This window comes from Aspergillus wentii (genome assembly GCF_001890725.1).
Source record: "Aspergillus wentii DTO 134E9 unplaced genomic scaffold ASPWEscaffold_4, whole genome shotgun sequence".
NCBI lineage: Eukaryota > Fungi > Ascomycota > Eurotiomycetes > Eurotiales > Aspergillaceae > Aspergillus > Aspergillus wentii.
This window is the reverse complement of record NW_024467835.1, coordinates 551,016-577,065: the sequence shown is the minus strand read 5'-3', so window position 1 is coordinate 577,065 and position 26,050 is coordinate 551,016. Positions and strand designations below refer to the sequence as shown.

The window sequence follows — 26,050 nt, the reverse complement described above, 5'->3', positions numbered from 1 at the left end:
TAATAATGCGACGGGGAGATGCAACGGCAGTTCACCGATTCGAGTTTTTTTTTATTATCCCCACGCTATCACGACATGAGTAATGGGTTTGTTTGAAGTGGTTCCTCTTACTCATCTAGTAGAATTTGTTGAGAATGTGAGATTTAAATAATCTGGACTGTGCTCTATATAATCCCTGATCCCATCACATCCAGGGAGGGAATAGAACTACTCCGTCACGGATTGCTGCTCGTAATCTTATCGCCCCAACGGACAAGTCACTCCTCCATGCCAGAAAGAACTCTTTTTATCAAGCTGAATGTCGATCATTTCTACTTTCTAGAGCTTATCTCCTTTATGAATCCCTGTAGTCGGGAAGGCACGAAAAAAGAACTGGAAGTCATGGCTCAATTCCATCAAGGCTAGCTATGAGTATGGATTTTGAAGGCGAAGTTGTAATACAAATCCTCAAATCATATCAACATCTGCATCCAAAACTTCCCTGAAAGCCGTTTAATATCCATCAACATCCTCTGTCTTGTTTTTGTTTTTTTTTTTTCTTCTTTTGTTCAGAGGAGTGACTATGAAAGCATGATGCAAACTGAATATCGAACAAAGTCAAGAGAAAACAACGACAAAACCTCAAAGATCTCAACAAGGCAAAGTCGATCATAACAAATGATCATCAAACTTGTTTGACTGATATGATAATCCCAGGGGCATATCTCACTGATTCACAGGCACAGGCACAGGCACTTGCACTTCAGGCACTTCAGCAGGCATTTCCCTTGCAACTTCCACCTCGCCGTGCTTTGGCGCTGGTCGAAGCAGCACATTGGCCATGTACACCAACTTGATATAGTTGGCATGGGCAGAGTTATTGCGAATCCTGATCTCAGGCGTGATCCCCAGCCTGACTTTATTGTCATCTTTCTTCAAAACTTGTGGGTCGCCCGTGATGAATGTGTCGCGGTTGATCATCGTCGCGGGATCAAACGGCTCATTCGACTCTGAGAAATACGTTTTGTATTCGAACGGAACAGAGTACATCTCGATGGAGAGTGTCTGCGCGTTGATAATGATTGCGCATAAATCCGACCAGGCTTGAACGTTCGAATCAAGAGTAAAAGGCCCAACCAGATGCCACAGCTTGGATGCGTGTTCGTGAGCTCTCCTAAGGCAGAATTCGCCAAATCCAGGTTGACATTTGAGACTCTTCACTTGGTTCATCATGGCGATGACCATGAGATGACGGATCGGCGATGGAGTGTCTGTTACGTCACATTAGAATGTTGAAGAAGAGAAAGAGAAAAGAAAGAAACATACCAGGAAAGAGCTGCTTTTTGACCGCGCCAATCTCAGCATCAGCAGTCTCATCGAACCCCTTGACGGCGGTGATCTTCAACACATTGTGAATGAGATAGGAGTTGATCGCCTTGGCGACGAGATGAAAGCGAGTTGTTGCGCTGTTGAGGAGGTACGAAGCGCTACCGCTATCTGAGACGGCCATGACATAGTTCTTGACCTTTTTATCCAGCTGGCTATCCCGGTAGACGTTCGGCACGTTGGCGTGGGTAAGACCAAAGGCCTCGCTCTTCGACCACAGCTCATTGAACTTGACAGCCAGCTCTGACATGCATTTGTTATGGTCAAAGTGCAACGCAGGGAATGGACTCTGAGGACGAACGATACTCGGCGACAATCCAAGCTGCTGCTCATACGTGAAGGGGTGCGACATGGGGACAGGAGAGTTCGACGCAGGCGCAGCGCAGGCCATAGTCCCATTGACATCGTATCTCGGAGGAGGGTGGTCATAAACCCCAGAAAACTGCGATCTCGTCGAAAAGGGCGTGTCAAACGGGGAGTTGACCTGCCCAGTTCCCTGGCGGTGTGGAGTCATAGGAAAAACGGGGACAACAGCGGACTGCTGCTTGCGAAGGAGTCTGGGGTCAGAGATTGTCTTACTCTGGTTGCTGATGGTGGTTTTCTGCCTCTGGACAAGGTCTTCCAGCTCCGCGACCCTAATCTTGAGGTCGGTCATCGTTTCAGCGTCTTGGGCGACACGCAGCTGGGAAGCGTTCAACTCGGCCTCCATGCGTTCAAACCTCTCCAGGGTGGTTTTGAGATGGCTCCGGAGGTTCACCATCTCCTGATCTATGGCCTGCTGCTGGGAGAGAGCAGCGAGGGTTGGATTCAGCATGATTGGGAGCTGTGACGGGGATCTAGGTGGTCCATAGGAAGAAGGTGCATGAGAAGCCATCTTGAAGCTGGCACGCAAAGAATTTGTCACTCAAAGGATTGCCAAAAGAAGATAAAGACTCCTCGAAAGAAGTTGCAGTCTTAAAAGAAAGACTTTGTCAACAAGTTTCCAAGAAGACTTTAGTCAACGACGAGGGGCAAAAAGAAAAAAAAAAGAAAAAAAAAAAGAATCTTCTTCAAAACAAACAAGGGACAAATAAAGACGACGGCCAGACCAGGCTAGAAGGTGACAGATGGCCAGCCAGGAATGAATATAGACGGGAAGTCCGACCAAATGAGAGAGGCGAAGTGAGTTGAAGTGCATGGATATAACGGAAGACACTGCCAGTGAAGGGGGGTGGAGGGGCTCTAGAGGGCTATCATCGGCATCTTTCGGCCATCAAGAGTCATACAGGGTCAGTATACAAGATTTGATGACATCTGGATTGGCATTTCTGTCTCATGTTGCTATACCAACTACTCAGAGGCCAGGAAAGGTGGTTTCTTTTTGATTCTGGACATGACCGCTGATGATAGAAGACTTGGGCCAGCCAGATGGCTACACATGCCTCAATTGGCTCTTAGGAAGGCTGTTATAGATTGGATCTTGCGGTCTTGCTGGACGTTACTTCAATTCAGTCTAGTCGATATCAAGACTAGAAGCGTTATGCCCGCGAGAATAAAGCGTAGCCTCCCTTCAAGATGTCAAAACATGAAGCCACAAGACAGACTGAATTCCCAAGGGCTTGGTGATTTAAGTTTGCGCAGGAACACTGAAACAAGATATCCAGGCTGCACAGAAAGGGATTGACGTCGGATATCGGATATCGGCTTTTGCACTTCAGTGAATGAAGCTATTGAATGAGCCTCCCCAGCCTCCACAATTACAAGTAAACCAGAACAGCAGAGCAAATAAAGCCTACTGGCCTGGGTGGATACGAGTGGATACCATTTGGGATTTGACATGGGATTTGATATTCCGTGGCAGGCATACAGTGTGGCCGTACGTTGTAAACAAAGCGACGGGTTGTAAACCCCACTGACTACAAATCTTCGGGGGAAAATACGAAATCTTAATGTAGAGGTATAATTTGTAGATTGCAATGATGCAATATGCAATATGCAGGTTCCTATAAACAGATCATTTCACACCGGGCCCTTTGGCTCATACAAACAACCACGAAGAAAAAAAGAAAAGAAGAAGCAACATGTTGAAAGATTGGCACCTACCAGGGGCAGTGTCATCCAAGCACCAAGTCGAAGCAAAAGGAGTTCAACAACAGCTCAAGGTCAAAGTGTGGTCCTGCCGTCACGAGTTGCGCCTAGTAACGATTATTAGATGAAATACCTACCATCTTGCCAGCTTTGGTAGGTTCTTAACGCGAGGTCGAGAGCTCTAGATAGCTTTGGTTCGGGAGAAAAGACTGCTGTAGACAGCGTCAACAACGGGCTGGGCAGTAATCTGTTTCCCACCGAAGAATCGTCCGTTCAGACCCTTGATGGCATTTTCACCACCCTGCACTCGGTCAAACTTGAGATAAATGTCGCCTTGAGAGTTCGGATCTAGTGCAATGTGAACAACATGGCCATATTTCTCTTCGCACTCAGCGCGGACGTCATCTTCCAGCTCTTTAATCCAAGCCTCACCCTCTTCTCTGTTGGATTGTTAGAATTTGTAAACCACAGTAGAATTATGGGAAGAAACTTACTCAGCAGGGTCAAACATATCGCGAAGCATGACACATCGACTCGCCATGTTAACATTAACGGGAAGTGGCTTTGTTTCTGTCTTGGGTCGGAGCATTTTTTGCTTGTCGTCGGCAGAAGGCTCGGGTTCATCTGTTCTTGCAAGCTTCCTCATCAATGCGTCTCTACTGTAGTTGTTGAAGTTCACACCGGCAACGTCTGTGTCATCCAGAGCACTGGCCCCAGCACCCTTTTCGGATTCCCGGCCGCCAGCACGGTCGAAATTGTTATTTCCTCCAGCTTGAACACCACGTCCTCCCTGACCGGAGAAGGAAGAACCCTGGAAATTTTGTTGGTTTGCACCTTGGCTCTGCACGCGTTGCGAAGTCGACTCAGGGGTGAACTTATCATTGCCAAGGCCAACGCGGATTGCTCGACCAGCAAGGTCAAAGCCGTTCATCTTTTCCAATGCCTCTCGGGCTTGGTTGGGATCCCGGAACCTAAGAAACTTGTCAGTGACCTGGAGCAATATCGGCGAACGGCTCATAGTGTATACTTACTGCACAAAGCCATAGCCTCTGCTTCTGGCAGTATCATCCTTTTGCAATTGAACAAACTCGAGTTCGCCAAATGGCTCAAAAACATTCTGGAGGTCACTTTCAGTGATACTGAAATGGATGTTACCCACATACAGCCTGTGAAATGGCGCCGAGTGATTGGTTCCACTGCTGGCCTCGGGGTTGCGAGCCTGGCGGTTCTTCTCAGCTTCAGTCAACTGCGCAATGATTGGTATTCCTAGAAGCTTTTGCCCGGTAAGCTGGATAGCAGGAAGTACTGAATCCTCGGATTTGAACTCGACGTAGCCAACACTAGACTTGTATTAGTAAATTTGATATTCTCCAGGAGCCAGAAACATACCCTTTAGATCTTCCACTGACACGATCTTTAACGATCTGAGCTTCCTTAACAGGGCCAACCTTTTCAAAAAAGGCGATCAACTCCTTCGTTCTCAAGCGGGCGGCAAGCTGCTGCACGAAAATGGTACGTCTATCACGCTCGTCTTCAGTAGGCTCGGGGGTTTTACTGCGACTCTTTGGGCTTGGGCTACGTCTGCGACCGTCTCTTTCGCGGCGAGAGCGCCTGTCGTCGTCACGACGCGAACGGCCCGAAGGGCGGTAGTAGCGGTCATCAACGGGGGACCGAGAGCGAGTGCGAGCACGGCCGCCACCGCGGTAGAAATCACCACCGGAGCGGTGGTCGTCACCGCTGTAGCGATCACCACGACGAGAGCGGCGACTGTCGCGGCTCCTGCTCCTCTTTCTGCTTCTATGGCTTCCGTTAGCACTGCCGTGTTCGCTTCTCGGACTCCTCATGTCCTCATCCCCATCGGCGTCCCGCCCACGACACCGGTCACGGCTGCGTTCTCGTCGTCTGCGCTCTCCTTCCCGCGAGCGGTCGCGGTCACGGCGGTCCTGGTCGGCTTTGGAACGGTCATCACGGTCATTGGATTGTGCGGAATCCTGGGGCGCGGGGGCCGCTGTAGACTCGAGAAGAGCTTCAACGTCGAGACCTGACATATCGATCGATTATGCTAAATAACTCCTCTTCCCTGGATAGAGCTGAAATAGAAAGGGAGATAGCGTGGAGACGGGAGGGTTTGGGTCACTTTGGTTTCGTTAGAGCGCGACGGGGCGTATTCAAGCTTGATTTGCGCGAACCCTTCTTCTGTTTGAAATCCCAAATCCTTGCAGATTTCCTGCGCCAGTAGACACTTTCAATATATATTGAAAACAATGATATTGTAATGGTTTTATTGCGGGCCGAATGGATTTGGTCGTGGTGAGAGACAAACATCGAAGTTCAAGGTGAGGTGAAAAGCAACCATGATCACATGACACTTGGCATTTGCCTCCTATCAAACTTTGTTGGCGAACCATCTATTTCAATCACTACCATCGACATCTATTTTGTCTAAGATGCCAGTCAAATTGAACTGATAGATAGAAAATATTCAAATCAACTTTACACAGCTCTTACAGCGCGTATCTGAAGATATCATTTATAAAACAAGATGAAGGAATCATTGAGCAGGCAGCCGAAGCTGCAATCATTATGTATTAAGTAGTCATATACACTCATAGGGATAGTTCCTTAATAAAAAAACAACCTGGCCAACGAAGTCATGATCACGTATGCCGTGTGGCATCAAAATCGCCAATACTGCCCATGACAACCGAGACAGGATTCACTGTACATGAAGAAAAGATATAGCAGAATTATAAAAGATGAGTTCAACCCTTTTCACCCAAAGAGCGAAGATTGAAGACCAGGCCATATAAGTAGCCTAGTCTTACCTCATTGTAAGAATAAGTGTGTACGGGCGAAGAATCGAACATTCGCTCAATGCGAGGATTATAAATGCGTTGCGGGATTGTGGGTTGCTTTACTGGGTCTTCACATCCTTGGGTGCCGGGGTCTCGAGCTCAGTGCCGAAAACCTTGTCCCAAAAGCGGCTGGTCACACCAAATCCATTCTCGAAGTCGGCGAAATGGTGCTGAAGGTGGTATTTCTTCAGCTGCTTGTAGTAGGATGGGAGGCTGTCATGGGATTAGCATGGAAATATCAAGTATGTTAGCTATATAGAACTCACTTTCGGTGATGTAGGAAGTAGTGGGTCAGATCATAGCATATGTACCCGAAGACGCCGCCACAGTACACCATCAGAGCAGCATACCAGTTGTAGAAGAAGACGGTATGAGCCAGTTTCCAGAATGGTGCAGCCAGAACGACGAACAGAGTAGGTGGCATGACAAGTCGGTATTTGTCCATTGGCAGGTAGTGATGAATTCCGTGAAGGAGGAAATGCAGCGTGATACCCACTCGGTTGTCGGGAAGGACCCTGGAATATGATTAGATACTAATGCATTGCATACAAGAGCACGGATACATACCCGTCAATGTGGAATAAGAACCTATGCATGAGATATTCAATCAAGGACCAGAGGCAGACACCGCCAATCCAATAACCCGCCGCGGCAACCGGATTCCCCAGTCCAGCAAACCCAATCAAAGACCCATAGGTCACCGGAGGTAGCCACACCATCGGGACAACATACCATGCTGTCTTGCTCAGGGGCTCCAAAAAGTTGCCGAAGAGTGGTGCTGATTCTCCGCCCCTGTAGTGACGAGGACGATGGATCTGCTCCAAGTAGAAGTCTTTGCTAAAGCCGCTGTTCCAAAGCTGCATGAGCAGTGGCTTGTTGAGATCCAAAAACTTGTGCGTTTGGTAATCCTTTTGGGGATCGGTGTCGACGGACAAATCTTCCTCGCGAGACATACCGGTAGTGGCATACACCGGCTGGCCGTTTGAAGTTTCCGCTCCGGTCGTTGTCGCAGTATCGGTGCCAGCATTTTTCGAGGTAGATTCGGAAGAAATGAAACCGACGAGACTATCGTCTAGGATTTCGTAGGCTGCTTCCGAGTGTTCGTGAGAAATCTCATCGCGCATGATTTCTTTCACATCTTTGCCGGCGTAGTCGAGAATCAAATCGCCACCTCCGGGATGATCACCGACAAACGAGGTCAAGTCGTAGACCTTGGAGCCCAGAGTCACATAACAACAGCTGGCACTATTCCGAGCCTCAACCTCGGCGCGCGTAAACGTTGGCAGAACTCTTCCAGGCATCATCGATTAGGGGGTAAGAGCCCAAAGAAGTCGACACTAATGCAGTATGCGATCGTAGGACAGCAAAACGGTGGTACGGTAGCGAGGGGTAATATAGCAGAATCGGGTGCTTCACGAGTCGATGTATCAGGCAACGCGACAAAAAGGATGCAAGAGAGGTGGCGTGAGGGTCAATAGGTGTATTAAGGATCACGGGTCCGATCGCTCCGAGGCAAAATTCGATGTTTTTGCTGCGCAACAGGAACCAATCACTGAAACGAAACAGTAATCACTGCATGCCCCCAACCAAAGACATGCAAACAAAATTAGTATGAATTTCAAACCTTGTAACAGGCTGAAGCAAAAAAAATACGATTAGATTGCGGTGATCAAGGTGGACGATATGATTAAAAAAAAAAAAATAGCTGATACTGAAGACTCCTTGGATCACGTTGTCCGGCATGCCGGGGGGAGATCGGTGACTAGTCCCTTTTGGGAATAGAAATTACCCCTGGCCTGACAGTCTTCACGCCCTAAGCCCTATCTTGGGATCTGTTTTCGGACATGCAATCATCATGCAATGTCGACAATAATATCAAAGTGATATCAAACGGTTATCATTGCCAGGAATATGGATACGGCCCTCGCTTAAGCTGCGGATGTAGCTTTCGCGGATGCAGGGAAGAAAGAGTATAACTGGCAATATGGCGCTCGGATATTGAGTATGTATTGATGACTCCTTCAGGAATGTGCAGAAGACGCAGGCAACTTGAAGTCAATCATCCAGTCTGTACCTGTTTTCGCTCGTTTTCCAGTCGAGGATCTGACGGAAAGCTCATACCAACAGTTTCATAGTCTATCGAATCCAAGGTGTTGGAACCGCGAATCCCAGGGCGGACGCATTACATATCAGGTTGCCTGAAACGAGTCTTCGAACTGACACCTCTTCTTGAACTCGACAGGCGTTGCTAGATTCACCTTACGAACTGGATTACGGAGTACTCTGGATTTGCCTCGTTGAAGCCACGTGGAATTCATTTGCTGCCATATCCACCAAGCGGGCTGTGAAGGTATACGGACCACAGGGTGGTCTTGTCGATACTCTTGTTTCCGCCACCCGGTCTCGACACTTGTTTATGACGTGTAGTTTCGGTTCAGCGGATTGAGCAAGCTCAACGTGAAGTACGACGCTCAGAACTAATCAAGTAGCACGAGGATTGCCCCTGAGGATGTAGTGATACCTGGGTCGTATATGGAGCACAGAGCACAGAGGCCAACCGCCCTAGGAAGGTGACAGCTGAACCGTGAAGTGCTCCATCTGCACCAAGAGAATGCTGTAATACAGATGTCTACAGCCCCTGGAAACCAAAGCAACAAATTCGACTTTGAAGCAACGCTGATAGAAGGCAGATTGCAGAAGGCTATACGAGTCAGGAAGGCAAACGGTGCAAACAGACTAGTCGCCTTGCGAGGCGATCCGCTGAACACTTGAAGCCAGTCAAATTGGACTAATTAAAGACCATTACTCGATCTGTCGAGTCGGAATTTCCCAGGTATTAATATTTGAGACTTGAAAAGAAAACGAGAGACAGGAAGAGACCGGGAGAGGCGACGAAAGAGTTTTCCATTTTTGCCCAGGCGCGTAAGACCTCGTCCACCAGTCATTTCGTTAAACTTTTTACTGCTGTCAACAACAGACGAAACATGTTACAGAATGGCGATTTCTGGTCCAGTCGGAAGGTTGGCAGATGGCAAAAGGACTCCAGTTCAGCTGCGATCGCAGTGGGTTGCATCCGGTGGGCGTCGTACTTTTGTAACATACAGTAACAATGGATGATTTATCGTGTAGGAAGCCAATTCCGGCCAGGGAGAGCGGGGAATTATTTATATTTATTATTATTGCAGCTGCAAGCCTGCAAGAGCTGCATCTCTATATCTCTCTGCCTGTACAGCTGAGATATCTCAGGATTGGATCTATCCTTCTGTGGGTTGAAGTGGAAATGACACAGTGTCACTATTATTATTATTATTATTTCGACTGTCTCAACAGTCGGAATCTGTCTCGAGTCAACATCTTCTCAGCTCTCAACCCTTCTTGGCTCTTCCCCATCCACCAAATCAATAGTCTCTCCCGGGGGAAATTGTTGGTGTTTCGGGGAGAAACTTAAGTCGTCCCGACATAACGGTTTTCCCCCGTAGGATTACTGCTAGGCAATGCACCGTACTAGTGAAAGAATGAATCCAAAGAGACAGACTTAGCAGCGTTGAAACAGTGATAGACGATCATCATCAGCTCCCCTAATTCTGTCTAGGACCGGAGAAATGGAAAAAGGGACGACTTAGTTACTTAGATAGGGGATCAGATGGACTCTGTCGAGGCAGATTAATATAGCATCGTATTATTGTACTCCAGTGATAGACTGATGATCAGCAGGATTCACAATGCTTACTCCTCACTTTATGTGTCTTTTTTTTTTCCTTTCTTTTTTTACCTTTCTTCTTCGTACTTTTTTTCTCTCTTTTTTTCTTTTCTTTTTTTCCTCAATGCAGTCGAATGTGATTAAGATTGTCATATTCTGTACGACATGCATATTTCACATACACACTGACCAGCGTTAATTGAGGGTGGTCCAAAAACTGCCCTGGGCACCGCAGGCTGGATGGAATCCCCCTGAGTCTCCATCTCGGCATCTCCATCTTGCTTTCTCTTTGTCTGTATTACTAGCTGTCAGAAAAGTGGAGTTGCTGGCCAACTGTTAATCCTACTATCCTAGAGTCGAGACCTTTTTGCTATTTATTTAACTACTATTATTGTTCGTCCGATCCTACGATTCCCTCTCCCTCCCTCTCTCTTTTCCCTTTGCCCTACCAAAAAAAAAATAATCACCCTCTCCACATCTCCTCCAATATGGAATCCTCCACATCCTCCGAATCATCTTTCCCCGGTAATCGTTTAATTGCCTATCTTCAATCCTTGGCTGTCACCAAGCAAGGTTTACCCCATGGCTTGCCCGTTTGTGTCGCCGCCTCGCATACTATCACCACCACCGACGCCCTCGTTCAGCTGGCTTCTGCTGTTGGCCCGCACATCGCCATCTTCAAGGTCTTCGCTGACATTGTTGACGACTGGTCCGAAGAAACAGTCCTTCGTTTGAAATCGCTGGCAAGAAAACACTCGTTTCTCATCTGGGAGGGTGGCCGCATCCTCAATTCGACCGTCAATGTTATTGGAAAGCAGGGCACAGACTCAAGAGAGGTCAAGAATGAATTGGTGGACTTGATACGGAAAAAGTACACCAAGGGAGTCATCAGACCCGCATCGTGGGCGGTCATTGCCACGGCTTGGGCATCCGGTGTTGCGGTGGACAATCAGGAAGCAGATATCTTGATCCCCACATTGAAAGCGGCGGCGAGAGAGACAGTGGCAGACACTGTGCAGACCATCAGAACAGAGATCACAGCGGACAGCCCTCCGAATGGCGATTACTCTCCCGCTGAAGCCAAGCCAGACCTTGAGCCTCTTTCTCCCCGACAGCATCTCACTTCGGATTATGTTGCAGAGGAAAACGGGCTGGGACTTCCTCTCCGGAAAGCCTCGACGATTTCTCTTACTCAGACTATTACACAACACTCAGAGGATTCCTCGGAAGTGCCCTCGGAGCCAGAGGAATATAAATGGGAGGACATTCCTGAAGACGCCGAGCAGCAATCGCCTGTCGCTTTGAACGACGACCTCCCATCTCCTCCACTCCTCGCACGAGGTCTTGTGCTCTGTCTGCCCTCTGTTACCGACCCCTCGTTTACCCCAGGCTACAGGCAGAGCTGCATAGCTGCTGCTCGTGCCAACCAGGACTTCATTTTGGGATTCCTTTGCAGTGAGCCATGGCATATGATTTCTCAGCAAGACGATATATTTGAGGTTGAACCCGAATACGAGCGGAAGATCCGGACAGCAGAGCGGGTTGAGGACAACCCTCATTACCTGGCCGTTTTCTCCCTCGTCTCTCACCGAATGAACAAGCTGAACGGCAAGCATATTTCGGAGTATGACGAGGACAACGACAACGACAGCAACATCGACGAGCTATCAAGTCCTACCACCCCTATGGCAAGGAAATTTGGAAGCCCGCTGAACCCGATGGCAGAGAAGCTCCACGCTGTTTTGGAGCAAGCAATCAAGTTCCGAGATGCATCCAGCAAGAGCAAGGACAATGTGGAACCCGACACTTGTTCAACAAGTGACCGACGGATTCTGCATATCCCCATTGTGTCACTGCCATGATGAACACGCTGCTTTTTTTTTTTTTTATATATAATATTTTTTCTCTATTTGTTTTGACTGTGATTTTGTTTCAATTGTTGATTCCCATTGCCATGGACGGCTCGATCGGCATATTAGCGACTGTCATATTAAAAGCGTTTTATATTTTGGGCTTACTGTTTTCATTCCACTTTTTTTCGTTCTTGTTCTCTGGCAGAATGCCTATGCCAACTTTTGAATTCGCCACTGGAAAGGATTCGTTGGTGTGTTTTGACAACTATAACCATTAGCTATTATCATCATCAAGCGATATTACAATATACCGATGTATATAAACAAAGTGGGCTTTAGAAACTATCCGTGATATTAGGAATACAGCACTGTTATCATTAATTGCTTCAATAATCAAACCTTTACCAAATCTCCAATCCCTTGAATATTCATTTGTTGCCCACAAGTCACATGACATCACTGAATGGCGATTGTTCAACGATGAATTCCAAACCTCCACCAGATCAACCATCGTCCAAAATGCGTTTTTCACTATGCTGAGCCTCTTTTCTTGCCATCCGCAACTCCAGCGATATTTATGGGAATACTAACTTACCCCACCCGAGGACCGTTTTTGCAATGCCATCCCCTTTCCAGAGCAATGTGGGATGTGTCGAATTTACAAGTTGGATTCTTCAGTAACTAGCCGACTTTAAAAGGGCTGTTCAGAATACCCATTTATTATGGATTCGAATTATCCCCCATTACCTACTACGGGAGGGCTAGGGAGCTCTTTCCAGGCCCTGTCTCTCCACCATATACCTCCCAAAACTGTATCTGTTACCCCGAGTTCTTATGAGCCAGGACAGCAACCAGGAAATGGCGAATCTCCAGAAGATCCCCAACACGCTGCAAAAGTCATATCGGGAAATGGGGACGTGATTATCGACTACACCGATCGGGATGTTGTTTCCTCTTCGTCGTCGAAGACGGCTAGCCATCGTTGGCAGGTCGCCAGTGGTGATTTGATGCAGAATAGCCCTTATTTCCGGGCTTTGCTTGATCCCAACAAGTTCTCTGAAGGTAGGGATTTCATGAAGCAGAAGGCTGTGCAAAAAAGCCACAAGCCAGCTCCGAATGGCCAAGATGCGAATGAAAATATTATCTTGCAGAGTGCCCTTCCAACCGTCAGCCTTCCTGCAGACCAATTTACGCGGAGGCTGGGAGTAGATGCCCTTGAACTGTTTTTGAGGGTTTTATCTTCGAACTCCTTGGGCAATGGGGAGGAAAGAATCAATTTCGAAGGGGAATTGAAATCCCAGCCTCCATCTCTGATTGCCCGGTTGGTCGAGATTGCGGATGTCTTTAATTCCCCAAATGCAGTCCGAGAAATCTTGAAAAAATCAGGCTATGCCTTTGGGAAGGGAAAAACCCCGGTCACCAAATTCAATCCTTCGTTGTTGAAGTTGAATGAGGATCGTATTCGTCAGATCATGTTCATCGCGCACTTCCTCGACGATCAAGTCGTCTTTCAGGTCTTTTCACATACCTTGATCGTCGTTGGGTCGAAATACTGGCTCAATAGCGTTGAACCTCCTGCTCCAGATACCCTTCGTTGGCGGTACTTTTCCAATGGAATCGAAGGTAAATAAATACTTCTTTTTTTTTTGTTTCTCTCTCTTTAACAAATGCTAACCACACCTTTAGAGGAATTATACTACAGACGACAATGCGTCCTAAACACAATAACAGACCTACAAGCATATTTTCTTCGAGCCTACGGCGCCCTCGAAGAACTCGACGATCCCAAACCAACCACCGCCCCGGCACCTGTCACATTCACAACCACCATCCGACCCCGTACATACCAATGTCGTTTTGGATACGGCAATTCCAGCGCCTGCGACGCTTTCCACCTAGGCCAAATGACCCGGTTCTTCGCTCTACGCACCAAAACCATATTCTTCGGGTCTACCCTCATCGATCCTGACTTCAGCCTGGATTCCGACGAAGAAGAAGACCAAGATGACTACGACGCAAATGATAACGCCAACGCCGCAGCGGGGCGCCCCCAGTCCGGCCCATCATCCGACATCACAGCCCTCCTTGCGTCCCTCAAACAATGTCCCGACTACCAGATCGACTCAAGCCACCTTGGATGCGGTGTACGGCGCCGCTTCGTCCCCCCACTGGATTGTATTGAGCGATTCGTGGGCGATGGTAGAGGTTTACTCGGTATTGTCCTTCGACTTTGGGATAGGAAATCGCCACTTACTTCCTCCTCCTGGGCGAATCGGTCACTCCGAAGGGCTCGCGCGGTTGATGTCCGTTTCTCCAAAATCAATGCAATCCACTATACCACACCGGGGCCATTACGTTCTAGTTCGCAGGAAGAAGATGCCCGGCTGTTTTTTACCGCGAAGAAACGGAACTGGGAATCCTAGGTGCTGCTTCCGGTTTATTTTCTGCGCTGATTACAATGTTACGACGTCATTTACTGGATACGACGAAAACATGATGAATAAAAATTATAGACGTTTTGGTTAAAAGGATTTTGACTTCTTTTTGAATAACGTTGTATAGGGTTAGAGTGATGTTTAGTTGAGTATATATCAAAATATAGAGCATAAAAATGATAACGATATGAAATCAATGAGTCATTGCCACAAATCTAAAAGTAACAACCCAGATACTTATAGCGCCAAATATATTAATAAAATTGACGAAGTCTAATGCAGATGATCGTACATGGCCTCGCGGCATTTCTCTGTATATAGGACTGGTCCTCTTGGCCAGTTTGAACAAGGGGGATAATGAAAGACAGGGACTTGTTGGGGTTCACCTCAAGTCGACCATAATGCTTCTGCAACCCCATATAGCTCAAAAGACAATAATAATAATGATTGTTTCTTGAGAGGGTGCAAATGCGTGCTGATAGAATGCAAAAATGTCTTCAGTGAAATCAGAACAGTATTAAAAGAGAGTGGTTTTTCCAAGAAAAAGAAAGAAGGCCCCAAGAGATAGACTGATGGATACCAGTCTATTTCAATAAGAACCATGGCAACAACTCATTGTGTACGCGATTATGCTCGCGTCCTCGACTTTTTTGACAGCGAAATACCGTAAATGGAAATAAATTCAGCATATCGGATCGTTCCAGACATACCCCAGGTCTAAGTCAAGGTTTGATGCCTCGGGAAAAAAAGACCCTGTTATCTGCCCAGTAGTTGGATCATATGGGAGGCAATCATCATAGCTTTCACGGACAGCGAGTGGTTTTTCGGTCTTCATGATATCTAGTACATCGGACGGTTCAAGGGTATATGACACCGGGGCGGCAAGAGGGGTGTTAGATTGATCCATTGGCGAACATATGATTGAATCAAGCTCGGCAGCCAAAACATCGGCTGTTGCAGCATTTGCAGCAGTAGCAGCATCAAACTGATCATCGGGTGAAGCTTCGGTAGTTGCCTCACTGCTGCATGTAAATTCACTGATATCGACCCCAACATGGGATGCAAGACGACGCATAAAACCATCACACAGTTTCCAGGCCCTTTCTGAGGCCATATTCGATTGGGAAATGGTGGATAACCATTCCAGGGCTTTTTTGGCTGCCTTCGAAACCATATTTGATTTCTCAGGGACATGTTGAGTGCGGAAAGCAAGCTCGAGGAGAAGAACCGTAGTTGCCTGCATAAGGAAATGAAGTATACACCACCATGGCGAGATTCTGTGAAGAAGTGCGGCATCAGAGGAGTCGGGAAAGAGTGTCAACATGTGGCACGCTGATTCGACACACTCCGCTGCTGTCTTACTACAAGAATCGTATTCCCTATCACCTTGTTGCATCATGTCTAACCGGCAAAGACACGGCCTTGTAATTCCGATTTTGGTGCTGTAGAATAGGAATGCAAGGCTCATCCTTTGGCTCATGGGACACTGTGATGTCTGTGTCGATGTGAAATCATAGGGAGTGGGAAGATTCATGAACCATGAATCAAGTTCAAGAACTAAGCTCTGAATTGTAAACTCAGTGCTGGGCCAAGGCGAGTGGGCGGCCTCTGGACTATAAAGCTTGATTGTCATTCGCTTAGAAATCGAGATGAGCTTGGTCAGTTGAAGAAAGTATAGCGACATGCAAGGCGGGAGGCCCTTCAGATACTCGGCCTTGTTGGTATCCGTATCTTTCGGGTTGGTGGCTGTATCGTTGGAATCAGATTCCGCAGAAGAGTTTAGGCTGCATGTGCTGGAAACAGTGATTCTTTCCAGCTGACTAGAGCTCCCCCTTGCCGCATCACTGATTTGGCGGGCTACCTCTTCTTTTTGGAAGTCACTTTCGTCGAATGGAACTGGAAGAGGTGTTGAGCAGGCACTGTCGATGATACAGGAGGGTCTTCCCGTTACCACACTGAGAAGGTACTCTATGGTGTATAAGGACCACCAAACTCGATACCTTATCTCTTTTGAGGTATCAGAAGTGCATGTTCCCACATTACGTAGATGCAATCCAAGAGCTAAGGCCCCGCGGATAGCACCTCCAAGTAGTATCCAAGACCTGGACCAAATTGTGAGTATACCTAATCCATTTGGGAGATATTTGCAGCTCTGAAACAGTGCAGACATACCGATTGATGTGGCCCAATGCTAGTAGATAGAAAGAGGCAAGTCCTTCGACCTGGAGCTGTTGCAGGTCTGGGTGATGGAGAAGCTGGTCATCAAGACTCAAAGCTCTTGCTCGAGAAAAATATAAATAATGATCATCTTCATCACCTCTCCATTCCGCATCAGTAAGGTGAGAATATTTCGCACCAACCGCAAAAATCAAATTCAGTATCGCGAGCCACTTGTTTCCTGGCTTTAAAGATGGCTGATTAAAGAAAACCTGGAACTGCGAAATAAAAGTCGAGATGCCTATAATAGGAAAAGAGGGGTGCACCGAGGTAAGATACGCATTGAAGAGTTTAGTGGCAGTATCTCTCGACGGGACGTCATGGGCATCAAGTTGCTCGGGGGCAGGTATTTCCAGGTCATCGAGATAGTAATTCGAAGAAACGACACAAGGGTCGGTCTGTCCCTCGGCTCTAGGCGTCAAAGTTGGGGAGGGTAGTCCACCGGTATCGGTTATATCGGAAGCACTTGATGGCCAAACATCGTACTTTTGATTGATTTCTCTACTTAGTTTTTGTAGCCAAGCGATCTCTGAGCTCTTGCCAATAAATCCCGTGGCACGCGCCGTCTCGTCCCTATTGAAATCCTCTTCCGTCTGGTCGACGGCTTCGAAAGGCCCAACAGAAGAAGATCGAGAAGAAGGCTGCCCAGAGCCAGGATTCCAAGGGGCTATAAGATCCCCAGATGTAACAGATCCCCCATCAGGGAACAACGTTAGGTCAGAGGAAGCTTCCTACTTTCATTAGAAGATGTAAGCAGTAGAAAAGGTGTCACTCGTACCACCATCAAGGCCATGCTCATTAATTGTTCATCTGAGACACCAAACCGACTGCTCAATTTTTTTATTACATCTTCGTATGCTTGTACTTTGGCTGACAAGCTGGCCAGCTGTCTTTGATCGATTATTAGTGGAACAATTACATTCATTCAGACTCGTAGTACTGATGCTACTCACCTTTTCGATTTTTCTCTTTTACCATCCGTGTAGCAACATATTATCCCAGCTTCGCGACAATTGCGACAGCCAGACTTATCGCCAGTACACTTGGTTTTTCTTTGTCTGCAGGATTCGCAGGCCCGGCGAACGTGTCGACGATGAAACCTACCCGGAGACGGAAAAGCAGACTCCGGTCCCTCGGCAAGCCTTGGGATGGCCATCTTCTTCGAGCCAGCCCGTTCTGTGTCATTTCCTGGCAGATGAGGCAATGGGGTTTCCTATGGGAAGCATTCTCACTTAGCCTCAAACACGGATTCAAAATACATCGGGAGACATAATACTCACCGTATTAGACGCTTGATTGTAGGGTTCCGTATCTGTGCAAGGTAATTTGAACAGAGAAGACTGTTCTGCCCAAGCTGGGAATTGCAGGCTGCTCATGGCGAAGTTAAGAAAAACGATGTATTTTCGCGAAATGCTGCACGATATCTAGAGCACGTCAGTCATTTCCTAAATGGCTATTCTGCTGGAATGAAATGCGCACCTCAAAGGTGACTTGAAACAATGTCAGGGCACTGATAGCATTATGTCAGAAATACCTAACACATAGCAATATATAGTTTCCCACTATCACTGCCCGTGAAAGAGAGAAGTCTTTCGTGGTTGAAGAGTGTGTGTGATTGTAAAAGATAACCAGGTGTTCGCTGGATTGATAACAAAATGCTCGAGAGTTGTCTCATTTGTACAGAGATGTTGAAAAGAATCAAGAAGACGATCAGTAGTTTGAATCGAATCGAGAAGTAACAAAACCAGCTCTCAAACGGACATCCCGTCAGGCCGGAATTTAAAAGCGCGGTGGATATTCATCCCCGGAAACGTTTTGAAGAATAGATAGGCCTATGGAAACCGGGGTAGGCCGATTCTAGGCTTTTGATATGGAAAGGTTGGGCCATCTTTTGGAACTGGCCGAATATGAACACCGAGAACCAACAACTCGATAATAGACTAGATTATTACCCCGCTTGATTGGCTATGTTTAATAAGTGGCAACTGTTAAGAGACAGGGGAACATCATATCTCATTGGAATATCGCCTCCTACGTCGCAGGGGAGGTTAGTGTGACTTCAAGTGTTGATCTGAGTGATCACACACTTCGCCGCCTATCGAATTATCATTGGGCCCTGCGCTGTCTTGGCTTTCTGCACATATGCTGAGTATCTCGTGGGCTGCTCCAGAGGATTTCACAGCGGGGGAGTCTATGACATTGGCCAGACCGGTAAAATCGACTTTCAGGACCCTCCTACTGCAGGGAATGCTTGTATCGCCTCACTTTGGTCATCTCTTGGGACTCGTAAACTATAAATTCGACGGCGGACTCCGTTTACTCTGGACCCTCCGTGACAAATATAAAAGCTGATGGAACAGGATATCAGCCGGACAATCAAGGGATTTGACGTGTCTCGAATCTTCGAATTAATTGCAGTGTCGCCGGGAAAACTTGATTTTAATCCCACGACAGGGAGCAGCCAGCTCATCGATAGCCAGTGAGCACGTAGAAGGAGTCTGTGATGAATATCCCAAGATGTTAGCCTCTTTGGGTCGCGTAAGCAAGTCCCTGTCGACAACGGCCCAGGGATCCACCAGCTTGTCAAATTGACGTTGAAGATACAGTGGCGTGAGGTTCTCACTTACGACAACAAGTCCCCTGGTTCTTTCTCAAAATTCAAGCGAAGTAGCTGGAACCGTTGCGTGACTTCATGCTCATCCCAGAAGAGGCGTGGCAACGATCCATGGGGGAGGATCGAGGTACAGGGGAAGCATGAAGGGTGGTTACATAGTCCGTTGTCAAAAGTACAGAGGTACCTCATCTGACTTCGTCCATTCATGGTGTTACCTGTAAATGACCCTTTCATTTCTTTGTTTTTTTGCTCCGTGGTTCCCTTCATTGCGGATGGGACAGAGGGAATAATAATTCTGACGTCTGCAATTACGCCCAAATGACTGTCTAAGCGCTTTTCATCGGTCCAGAACATCCCATAAGCAGAGGAAATTTGGTGAAAGATAAACGAATTTATTACATTCAAAAAAAGAAGTGTGCTTGTTGATTGAGAGGTGGTTGTAGGTTTCTGGAATAAGAAAGGAACCAAGTAGGCAGGTAGACGGTGGGCTGAACCGTAACCAACTGAACACCCTATGCCTTCAAAGGAAACTATCAAGTATGGAAATGTCTCTCTTCCCTTGCCTAATTTTGCACTTTATTCTTTTTAGGACTAAGACAAAGCTCTTACAGTATTTAAAATCTGGGAACGAGGTGAATAGCAGGATAAAGACTCTGGGTAATAACAAAAGAAAAAGGCCCTTGCCAAAAAGAAATCGCAGTATTCGCAAAGGGCAAATCCGAACATCATTAGTATTCTATACACCCAAATATATCAATCACTCAATAAGATAGCCTTCCGCGACAGTCTTCACGTCCTTGGAAAAGCCAGTAGCTTCACCTTCCATCTCCAGAAGAGAAACATTTGTGACATCAACCTCGACGAAGGGTTCCGCCTTGGAGAAGCGCACGTTCATGGGGAAGAACTCGTTCTCGTCACCCTCGCCTGCGGTCTCAAACTCGAAGCTGCCGGATGCATTGCTCTCGTCCACAGTGCCGATGTTCCAGTCTAGACTGTCTCCCGAAACCTCGTAGACAGCATCAAAGCTGGATACGGTTGGTTCTGCCGCGCCATATGGAATGGTAACGACGACATCACGCAGAGTGTCCGAGCCGGTGAGCTCATACTCAACTGTGACAGTGGTTGATTCGGAGCCCTTGTTCACCCACACAGTGAATGTGATGGGAAGAATGTCCGCATTGTCGGATCCTCCAGCAACACGCCAGCGCAAGACACCAATCGAGTTGTTGGCGGGGAATCGCTTGGTTGTATCCTTGAGTTGAATGGCCGAGCTGTTGGTAAAGACCGCTTTGTCGACATTCGGGTGAGTGCGGAATTGTGCGCCATGCGTAGGGTTGGCGAGAAGGTCAAGCTTGAGCTTGGTGAACGACGGGTCGGTGATACGAAGCTGGAGGTCACCCTTGACTTCAAAGGACTTCAGAGCGCCTTCTCGAGTAAGTGTAGCTGAGATCTGTTCGGCGATAGTAAGATGGATGGGCTCTCGGTCTGTAGATAGGGAGGCACGAGCGGAAGGAGCGTTGTCTGCCACCGGAGTCGACGCTTGCGGGGTCACCAGGGGGCTCGACTCTTCAGCCTCAGGACCCAAATCACCCCGAACCTTCTCGTAGATATCCGTAGCTTTCGATTTCTTTCCAAGCTGCATACCTTTTCCACGGGTTGGCAATGGCCTAGAGATGAGGTCCTGTTAGCAACCGCGAACGGAGCAGTCGCAATGTATACATACTTCGCAAATGACTTTTTCTTCTCCGCCTCGTAGCTATCATATGTATCGGGCGCAGCAGGACGCGACGGAGGAGTGTATACGGGGTAAGACGGGGGTCTTGGGGCCATGGAACGACCGGTGCGAGCTGCCTCCTTTCGCTGCATCTCCAGCTGCTTTGCCTTGCGTTTCCGCTCTTCGCTAGCCTCGAGCTCTTTGTTCTATCGATCCTGGTCAGCCAACCATCATCCAGTAACACATAGTATGATATATACCCTTTCGATGATCTCCTGTATCCTCTCCTCGTGACTCTCCATCTCCAAGAATGCCTTGATCTGAGTAAGTGACAGGTTCTCCCTGTATCCCTGCGTCACCAATTCATCGAATGCGCTGAGCAACTCGAAGGCATTGCGTGTGATCTCTCGCTCATCCAGGCTCTTGCAAATGCTAGTGGTCACTTGGGCGAAAAGGTGAAGGCTGTCAATGTCTTGTAGGATGTTCGATTGGCGGTTGGTGATGAGGACAATGTACAGCTCATCGAGAGGCTGGTAAACAAAGCGCACGTTGTCTTGTTCGACGGTAGTGTGTTGAGTTCCCGAGTCAGCCAGCTTCGGAAACGAGGCAAGCAAAGCTTCGATTCTCGTGCGGGCGATTTCCCGGAATTGACGCGAAAGTACTGCCTTGCCCCCGCGGGTGCATATCGAAGCAGCGAGGACGACCTGTTGTGCGTTGTGATGAGTGTGAATCTCCTGAGTCATGGGGATTATCAAAACATACCATGGCTAACAAATCACCGGCTCAAAATCAATGGTTGCTACCGAAACAATACCGTTATCTGAAAGGCTTGACTGCTTGGAGATGTCGCTCTTGCGTCGAAGGCCAGATAGTTATTCCAGCGGAGTCGCTTGCTGTTCTCTTCGTCCCCCGTTGGCCCGTGCACCACGCTACCCCCTCGCTTACCGCAGCACAAGAAGCTTCACTGCTTGCAACTTCGTAGCATCAACCCTCTCCGTTCTTCAGCTACCCCTTATCCTAGAGGTCGATCTACAGCCTACGAACAGATCCATGGATATCGAACTTTCATTCTGATGTATTTTTGTGATCACATCCTTTCTATAGAAATCCTTTAACGGCTAGGTCGTTATTCTCGCCCAACCAGGCACCTGGAACGTCACTACCGAAACTTCAAAGCAGACTTGCCACTGAGTAGTCAACACATATATGCCATGACAACCGCTTCTTCGCTACCATTTTCCACCATGGAGGCTCCAGCCCTTGACGATACGATGGAGATGGGTTCTCCCTACTTAGGGCAGGCCGATGATTTTGAGATCGACCTCGATGTCATGGAAGACCAAGCCTCAAACGCAGACAAAGATATGACAGTAGATGATTATCCGGAACCATCTCACGAGGCAGGTTACAATCAAGATAGCACAAACGATGCCGATATGGCGGATGATATAACTGAGTCAGCCATGGTCGATGCCGATGAGAAATACCCCGAAGAAAATTATGGTGTCGACATGCAGTACGGAGACGAGGAAACATATGAGGCGGAAATGCTGGAGGATGATTACGACGAGGATATCGATGCACCCGTTCCAGACTCCCACGACCAAGTATCCGTAACTCTGGAAGACGCAAACAACGAAGATATCGAAGGGAAGGCTGTGACGGGAGAGGCGGATGGTACGGCCGAAGACAACCATGAAAAGCCTGCCCCAGAGCCATCTCTGGAAACCAAAGAAGACCAGCCAAGTGAGCACATAGAAGAGCCGCATGTTGACATCGAAAAGCATGATGATCATGATACCGAAAATACCGCCTCAGTGGCCAATCTTGACCAGAATCGAACAAGACACGCAGAGGAAAGCTTTGGCGACACTCACAATGCAGAGCAGATAGACCTGCAACCCAAGGACTCCGAAGGTGCTAAAAACGAACAGGAGAATGTTCAGCAGCCTGAAGAAGAAGGCCATGTTGCCCAAGAAACCCAACCTGCTGTTGGTGAGACCCAATATGAGGAAGCACGCCCTGTAGAAAACGCTGGAGCCGACGAAGCCAAAGAGGAAACAGTCGATACAGTGCAAGACGCCGTTTCCCTGCACCCCGTGAAGGTTTACTACCAAGATAATGAGATTTCTCTATTTCCTCCTCGAGAGGGCGATTCTTCAGAGACTTTCTTCCTTGAAGACGAAAGCTTGGCTTTCAAAACGGTCAACAAGCTCCTTGAATCCTGCCGTGAAGTACTCAGAGAACATATTGGAGAGAATGAAATCTTAGTTATCGATGTCGACTGCCTGAATATTCAGTTAACAGAGGTTTGTGATACCCTTGTACCCCTTAGTTTTTTATCAAGAATACTGATTGATCTGGTGTCTTTTCTAGGATTCTCTCCATTTATCTAAGGTTACTCTGCATCAAATTGTTGATTTATATTTGCGACTTTGCCACAACGACGGGATGAATGAACCGGATGCTTTATACCTTTCGCTCAGCACAAAATTGAGTACTCCAGCGGAGATCGCGGATCTTGTTTCAGCTGCATATGAAGGGAAAGGACTATCCGAGATTCATCTATGGGATGACTATGATGAAGCCGAACTTGAGGCTGAACCAGTTTCAACAGAGGTTCATGAAGAAGAATACCAGGAAGCTCACCATGAAGCACCGGCACCAGATACGGAAAATCAGGAGCATATTCCCCAGCCCAAGGATTCTGAACAAATTTCAGCTGAGACAGAAACCAACGGTGATGTCCAGAACACTCATGATGAGCAAAAAGAGGAACAGCAACCCGAAGGCCTAGAAAAGCCTTCGAGTGATCAAAATGAAGCTGCTTCTTTGGATGCAGATGAAGAGGCCGGAGATGAAAATTACACCAACGTGCCCCATGATCAGGAACCTGAAGAGGTGAGGGGTGAAGATGTCTCAACTGCCGATAATCTTGAAGGCGGAAAATACACCAACGTGGGTCATAATGTGGAGCCTGAAAATGATCATAATGAGGGCGTCTCTTCCACAGGAAATGATCTTGAAGATGGGGAACTCGACGAAAATGTGGACCAGGAGCCTGAAGTTGAACATGAAGCTGGCGATTACCACTCACCTAATGAAGGATCATATGATTCGGAGGGGCAGAAAACTGAATCAACTGCCACTATTGGCCACTTCCCTGCAGGGAATTTGGCAGAAGAACAGCAATATGGTGATGAATCTACTAATGTCTCTCACAATGGCCAGGCCAGCCACGAAAGTCATGAAGACCAGGGTGATCATAATGATTATTATGCGGTCGAGGACACTGGTGATGGGAATTACGATGAAGAGGAGGTTAATGTAGACCCTTCAGAGCATCATGAGGACCTCGAAGCATTTGAGGAACATGATGCTGGTGATGCGTATGATGATGATGAAGAAGAAGAAGAAGCAGAAGGGGATGTTGAGCATTTGCAAGATCCGTCCCAGTCCTACGAAACCAATGAAACGGACCATGGTGACGAGAATGAGCCAGCCAGTGCTCCGGAAGAGAACAGAGATGTTGCCGTGGAATCCAACCAACATGACAGTGAAAGTATCTCAGCTGAGAACCTTGAGTCCAGATTGGATAATACCTCCTCGGACATGCCTGCGAACGAACCCCGTGCGACTCCAGAGCCAGCTGATGACCTTCTCGGCATTGAAGATGATGTCTTGCAGAGCCCCCTCAAAGATTTGAAGAGCAACACCGAGGAAGTCAAGAATCAGCCTGACTCTGGAGAAAGTCGCAGTGATGAGACTGAGCATGCTACGACCGCCAACGCCCCCGACGATAATGCTGAAGATCTCATCTTCGACAACGAAGAGTACATCGACCTGGGAATAACCGAGTCTATTGATGACGGCGAAACGGAACCTTCAGCACCCGACTCCAAGGTTCCAGATAGTACCTCGACAAAACGAGCTCGCGAACCAGAGGACGAGCTTGATCTATCGGGAAGCCCTTCTCCAGATGTTAAACGCACACGCTCCTCTTGATTTGCACTCCTTGTTTCTACACCCCTTCCCAAGCAACTCCCTTTCTAGCACCCATGTCATTTCCCCCCGCATCTCAGCCAACATCTAACGAGGCCGGCCTCTGCCACTCTGGAACTATTGATTCCTGGGTCTATATTTGAGGGGTGATTCCCTGGCTCCACGGAGTATTAACCCGGATCTAATACAGCAGCAGTCCAAGAAGCGATGCGACGATTTGCAATGAAATTTGGTTGGATTCAGGTACGTGTGACCCATTTTCCTATCCCCAGCTCTGTTGTCTTCGACGCCCGAGGTGGGGCTCTCCATGTATACCTGGAGCCCAGGTTTGTACTAGATACTCTCCGTGGTTTATTTTCTTTCTTTACTCTTTTCCCGAGGACTTGGATATTAGTGATACCATATTTGATGCCGTTCCTGTTTGCTTTTAAGGCGTCGGTGGTTATGTGTGCAAATCTTTATTATAAGATTTCTTTTCAGATAGCATTCAGTATCGGCGTGATTGGTTAGGTTGTTTAGCAGTCTTCTGCGTTGACAAAAAAAAATGGTACCAAAATTCTGCATTTTGCTTCCATTCCTGGAAAAAGTTGTCGGTGATAGGATTCTCCCTGCGCTTTGGTCTGGTCTAGGGACAATTTGGAGTCGATTTTCATCCATTAAGTAATTTTCGCCCGAGAATCCTTGCAGATCAAGAGGATTCTTGATTGCCCTTTTCGAGGGTGCAATATAGGGATGACGGGGATGGAAAGTTGAATTTAGAACCATTCAAGGGCGTTGAACATCAAGGAACGTAGGCAAGACGACTCGAGGGACATGGAATCAGCAGATGAGTCCATTAATTACCCAGCGGTGTCTATAAAAAGAACCATGTGATGCCACCGCCATCAAGATTAACGGTGGAGAGACCCATATTAGTTGTAGTCGGTCAACAGACGAGTTCGATTTCCACGGTTCATGCAGGGAATAACAAGAGGGTTATTAACTAAATGGGATGTGGCTGGGGATAAGATAGATAGAATAGATAGAACCGGTCAAGGATGGGGAGAGCCGGTCATGATAGGGATGGTAAATCGCCGGCATCGACGTCTAGTTAGCCGCCCGCAGCAAGTGATTTGGCATTCCGCAAGCATCCAAAAGAGAAGGAGATGAACGTCGCTGGCGATGATGCTTTTGGACCGTGGATGAAACGCCGATCGCAGCCACGGGGAGAAGGACGGGAACAGGGCCA

General features: G+C 47.7%; 8 protein-coding genes across 8 annotated transcripts; 2 read left to right on the top strand and 6 right to left on the bottom strand.

The window, feature by feature from the left end:
- Positions 1–386: 386 nt before the first annotated feature.
- On the bottom strand, positions 387–1,256 carry ASPWEDRAFT_39948 (uncharacterized protein). The gene has a single exon (XM_040835218.1). It carries the CDS (start codon positions 1,207–1,209, stop codon positions 706–708), a length of 504 nt encoding a protein of 167 aa, XP_040688521.1. The 5' UTR covers positions 1,210–1,256; the 3' UTR covers positions 387–705.
- A 1,922-nt stretch (positions 1,257–3,178) lies between these two features.
- ASPWEDRAFT_59380 (putative RNA splicing factor (Pad-1)) lies at positions 3,179–5,709 on the bottom strand. Its single transcript, XM_040838449.1, has 4 exons — positions 4,822–5,709; positions 4,464–4,772; positions 3,927–4,403; positions 3,179–3,872 (listed from the first exon to the last, which is right to left on the bottom strand). Exons 1-4 carry the CDS (start codon positions 5,478–5,480, stop codon positions 3,614–3,616), a joined length of 1,704 nt encoding a protein of 567 aa, XP_040688520.1. The 5' UTR covers positions 5,481–5,709; the 3' UTR covers positions 3,179–3,613.
- A 238-nt stretch (positions 5,710–5,947) lies between these two features.
- Positions 5,948–7,953, bottom strand: ASPWEDRAFT_39945 (fatty acid alpha-hydroxylase). The gene is made up of 3 exons (XM_040835217.1): positions 6,855–7,953; positions 6,554–6,802; positions 5,948–6,500 (listed from the first exon to the last, which is right to left on the bottom strand). The coding sequence occupies exons 1-3, from the start codon at positions 7,586–7,588 to the stop codon at positions 6,347–6,349; spliced, it is 1,137 nt and encodes a 378-aa protein (XP_040688519.1). The 5' UTR covers positions 7,589–7,953; the 3' UTR covers positions 5,948–6,346.
- Positions 7,954–10,074: 2,121 nt separating this feature from the next.
- On the top strand, positions 10,075–12,239 carry ASPWEDRAFT_39944 (uncharacterized protein). Its single transcript, XM_040835216.1, has one exon. The coding sequence runs from the start codon at positions 10,476–10,478 to the stop codon at positions 11,847–11,849; it is 1,374 nt and encodes a 457-aa protein (XP_040688518.1). The 5' UTR covers positions 10,075–10,475; the 3' UTR covers positions 11,850–12,239.
- A 122-nt stretch (positions 12,240–12,361) lies between these two features.
- Positions 12,362–14,484, top strand: ASPWEDRAFT_39943 (uncharacterized protein). Its single transcript, XM_040835215.1, has 2 exons — positions 12,362–13,463; positions 13,527–14,484. Exons 1-2 carry the CDS (start codon positions 12,563–12,565, stop codon positions 14,261–14,263), a joined length of 1,638 nt encoding a protein of 545 aa, XP_040688517.1. The 5' UTR covers positions 12,362–12,562; the 3' UTR covers positions 14,264–14,484.
- A 341-nt stretch (positions 14,485–14,825) lies between these two features.
- On the bottom strand, positions 14,826–18,319 carry ASPWEDRAFT_479719 (CeGAL family transcription factor). Its single transcript, XM_040837040.1, has 6 exons — positions 17,972–18,319; positions 17,773–17,916; positions 17,446–17,705; positions 17,271–17,382; positions 16,448–17,223; positions 14,826–16,377 (listed from the first exon to the last, which is right to left on the bottom strand). The coding sequence occupies exons 2-6, from the start codon at positions 17,866–17,868 to the stop codon at positions 14,958–14,960; spliced, it is 2,664 nt and encodes an 887-aa protein (XP_040688516.1). The 5' UTR covers positions 17,869–17,916; positions 17,972–18,319; the 3' UTR covers positions 14,826–14,957.
- Positions 18,248–19,661, bottom strand: ASPWEDRAFT_480025 (uncharacterized protein). The gene is made up of 3 exons (XM_040837044.1): positions 19,120–19,661; positions 18,580–18,990; positions 18,248–18,523 (listed from the first exon to the last, which is right to left on the bottom strand). Exons 1-2 carry the CDS (start codon positions 19,458–19,460, stop codon positions 18,717–18,719), a joined length of 615 nt encoding a protein of 204 aa, XP_040688515.1. The 5' UTR covers positions 19,461–19,661; the 3' UTR covers positions 18,248–18,523; positions 18,580–18,716.
- ASPWEDRAFT_479717 (coatomer subunit delta) lies at positions 19,662–21,727 on the bottom strand. The gene is made up of 4 exons (XM_040837039.1): positions 21,583–21,727; positions 21,081–21,524; positions 20,830–21,026; positions 19,662–20,773 (listed from the first exon to the last, which is right to left on the bottom strand). The coding sequence occupies exons 1-4, from the start codon at positions 21,583–21,585 to the stop codon at positions 19,864–19,866; spliced, it is 1,554 nt and encodes a 517-aa protein (XP_040688514.1). The 5' UTR covers positions 21,586–21,727; the 3' UTR covers positions 19,662–19,863.
- Between the last annotated feature and the right edge of the window lie 4,323 nt (positions 21,728–26,050).

What these genes read in the sequence shown, in the direction of transcription:
- ASPWEDRAFT_39948 (XM_040835218.1), bottom strand. Translation starts at nt 1,209, where the DNA reads ATGAACCAAGTGAAGAGTCTCAAATGTCAACCTGGATTTGGCGAATTC.
- ASPWEDRAFT_59380 (XM_040838449.1), bottom strand. Translation starts at nt 5,480, where the DNA reads ATGTCAGGTCTCGACGTTGAAGCTCTTCTCGAGTCTACAGCGGCCCCC. An exon ending in AGAGGCTATGGCTTTGTGCA is followed by an intron (nt 4,404 to 4,463) that starts GTAAGTATACAC and finishes CAAGTTTCTTAG; the next exon opens with GTTCCGGGATCCCAACCAAG. An exon ending in GATATGTTTGACCCTGCTGA is followed by an intron (nt 3,873 to 3,926) that starts GTAAGTTTCTTC and finishes ACAATCCAACAG; the next exon opens with AGAAGAGGGTGAGGCTTGGA.
- ASPWEDRAFT_39945 (XM_040835217.1), bottom strand. Translation starts at nt 7,588, where the DNA reads ATGCCTGGAAGAGTTCTGCCAACGTTTACGCGCGCCGAGGTTGAGGCT. An exon ending in TTCTTATTCCACATTGACGG is followed by an intron (nt 6,803 to 6,854) that starts GTATGTATCCGT and finishes ATCATATTCCAG; the next exon opens with GGTCCTTCCCGACAACCGAG. An exon ending in TACTTCCTACATCACCGAAA is followed by an intron (nt 6,501 to 6,553) that starts GTGAGTTCTATA and finishes ATCCCATGACAG; the next exon opens with CCTCCCATCCTACTACAAGC.
- ASPWEDRAFT_39944 (XM_040835216.1), top strand. Translation starts at nt 10,476, where the DNA reads ATGGAATCCTCCACATCCTCCGAATCATCTTTCCCCGGTAATCGTTTA.
- ASPWEDRAFT_39943 (XM_040835215.1), top strand. Translation starts at nt 12,563, where the DNA reads ATGGATTCGAATTATCCCCCATTACCTACTACGGGAGGGCTAGGGAGC. An exon ending in CTTTTCCAATGGAATCGAAG is followed by an intron (nt 13,464 to 13,526) that starts GTAAATAAATAC and finishes CCACACCTTTAG; the next exon opens with AGGAATTATACTACAGACGA.
- ASPWEDRAFT_479719 (XM_040837040.1), bottom strand. Translation starts at nt 17,868, where the DNA reads ATGAGCAGCCTGCAATTCCCAGCTTGGGCAGAACAGTCTTCTCTGTTC. An exon ending in AAAAGAGAAAAATCGAAAAG is followed by an intron (nt 17,383 to 17,445) that starts GTGAGTAGCATC and finishes AATCGATCAAAG; the next exon opens with ACAGCTGGCCAGCTTGTCAG. An exon ending in GCATTGGGCCACATCAATCG is followed by an intron (nt 16,378 to 16,447) that starts GTATGTCTGCAC and finishes AATTTGGTCCAG; the next exon opens with GTCTTGGATACTACTTGGAG.
- ASPWEDRAFT_480025 (XM_040837044.1), bottom strand. Translation starts at nt 19,460, where the DNA reads ATGTTCTGGACCGATGAAAAGCGCTTAGACAGTCATTTGGGCGTAATT. An exon ending in GAACCAGGGGACTTGTTGTC is followed by an intron (nt 18,991 to 19,119) that starts GTAAGTGAGAAC and finishes TATTCATCACAG; the next exon opens with ACTCCTTCTACGTGCTCACT.
- ASPWEDRAFT_479717 (XM_040837039.1), bottom strand. An exon ending in TACAGGAGATCATCGAAAGG is followed by an intron (nt 21,027 to 21,080) that starts GTATATATCATA and finishes CAGGATCGATAG; the next exon opens with AACAAAGAGCTCGAGGCTAG. An exon ending in AAGAAAAAGTCATTTGCGAA is followed by an intron (nt 20,774 to 20,829) that starts GTATGTATACAT and finishes CCTCATCTCTAG; the next exon opens with GCCATTGCCAACCCGTGGAA.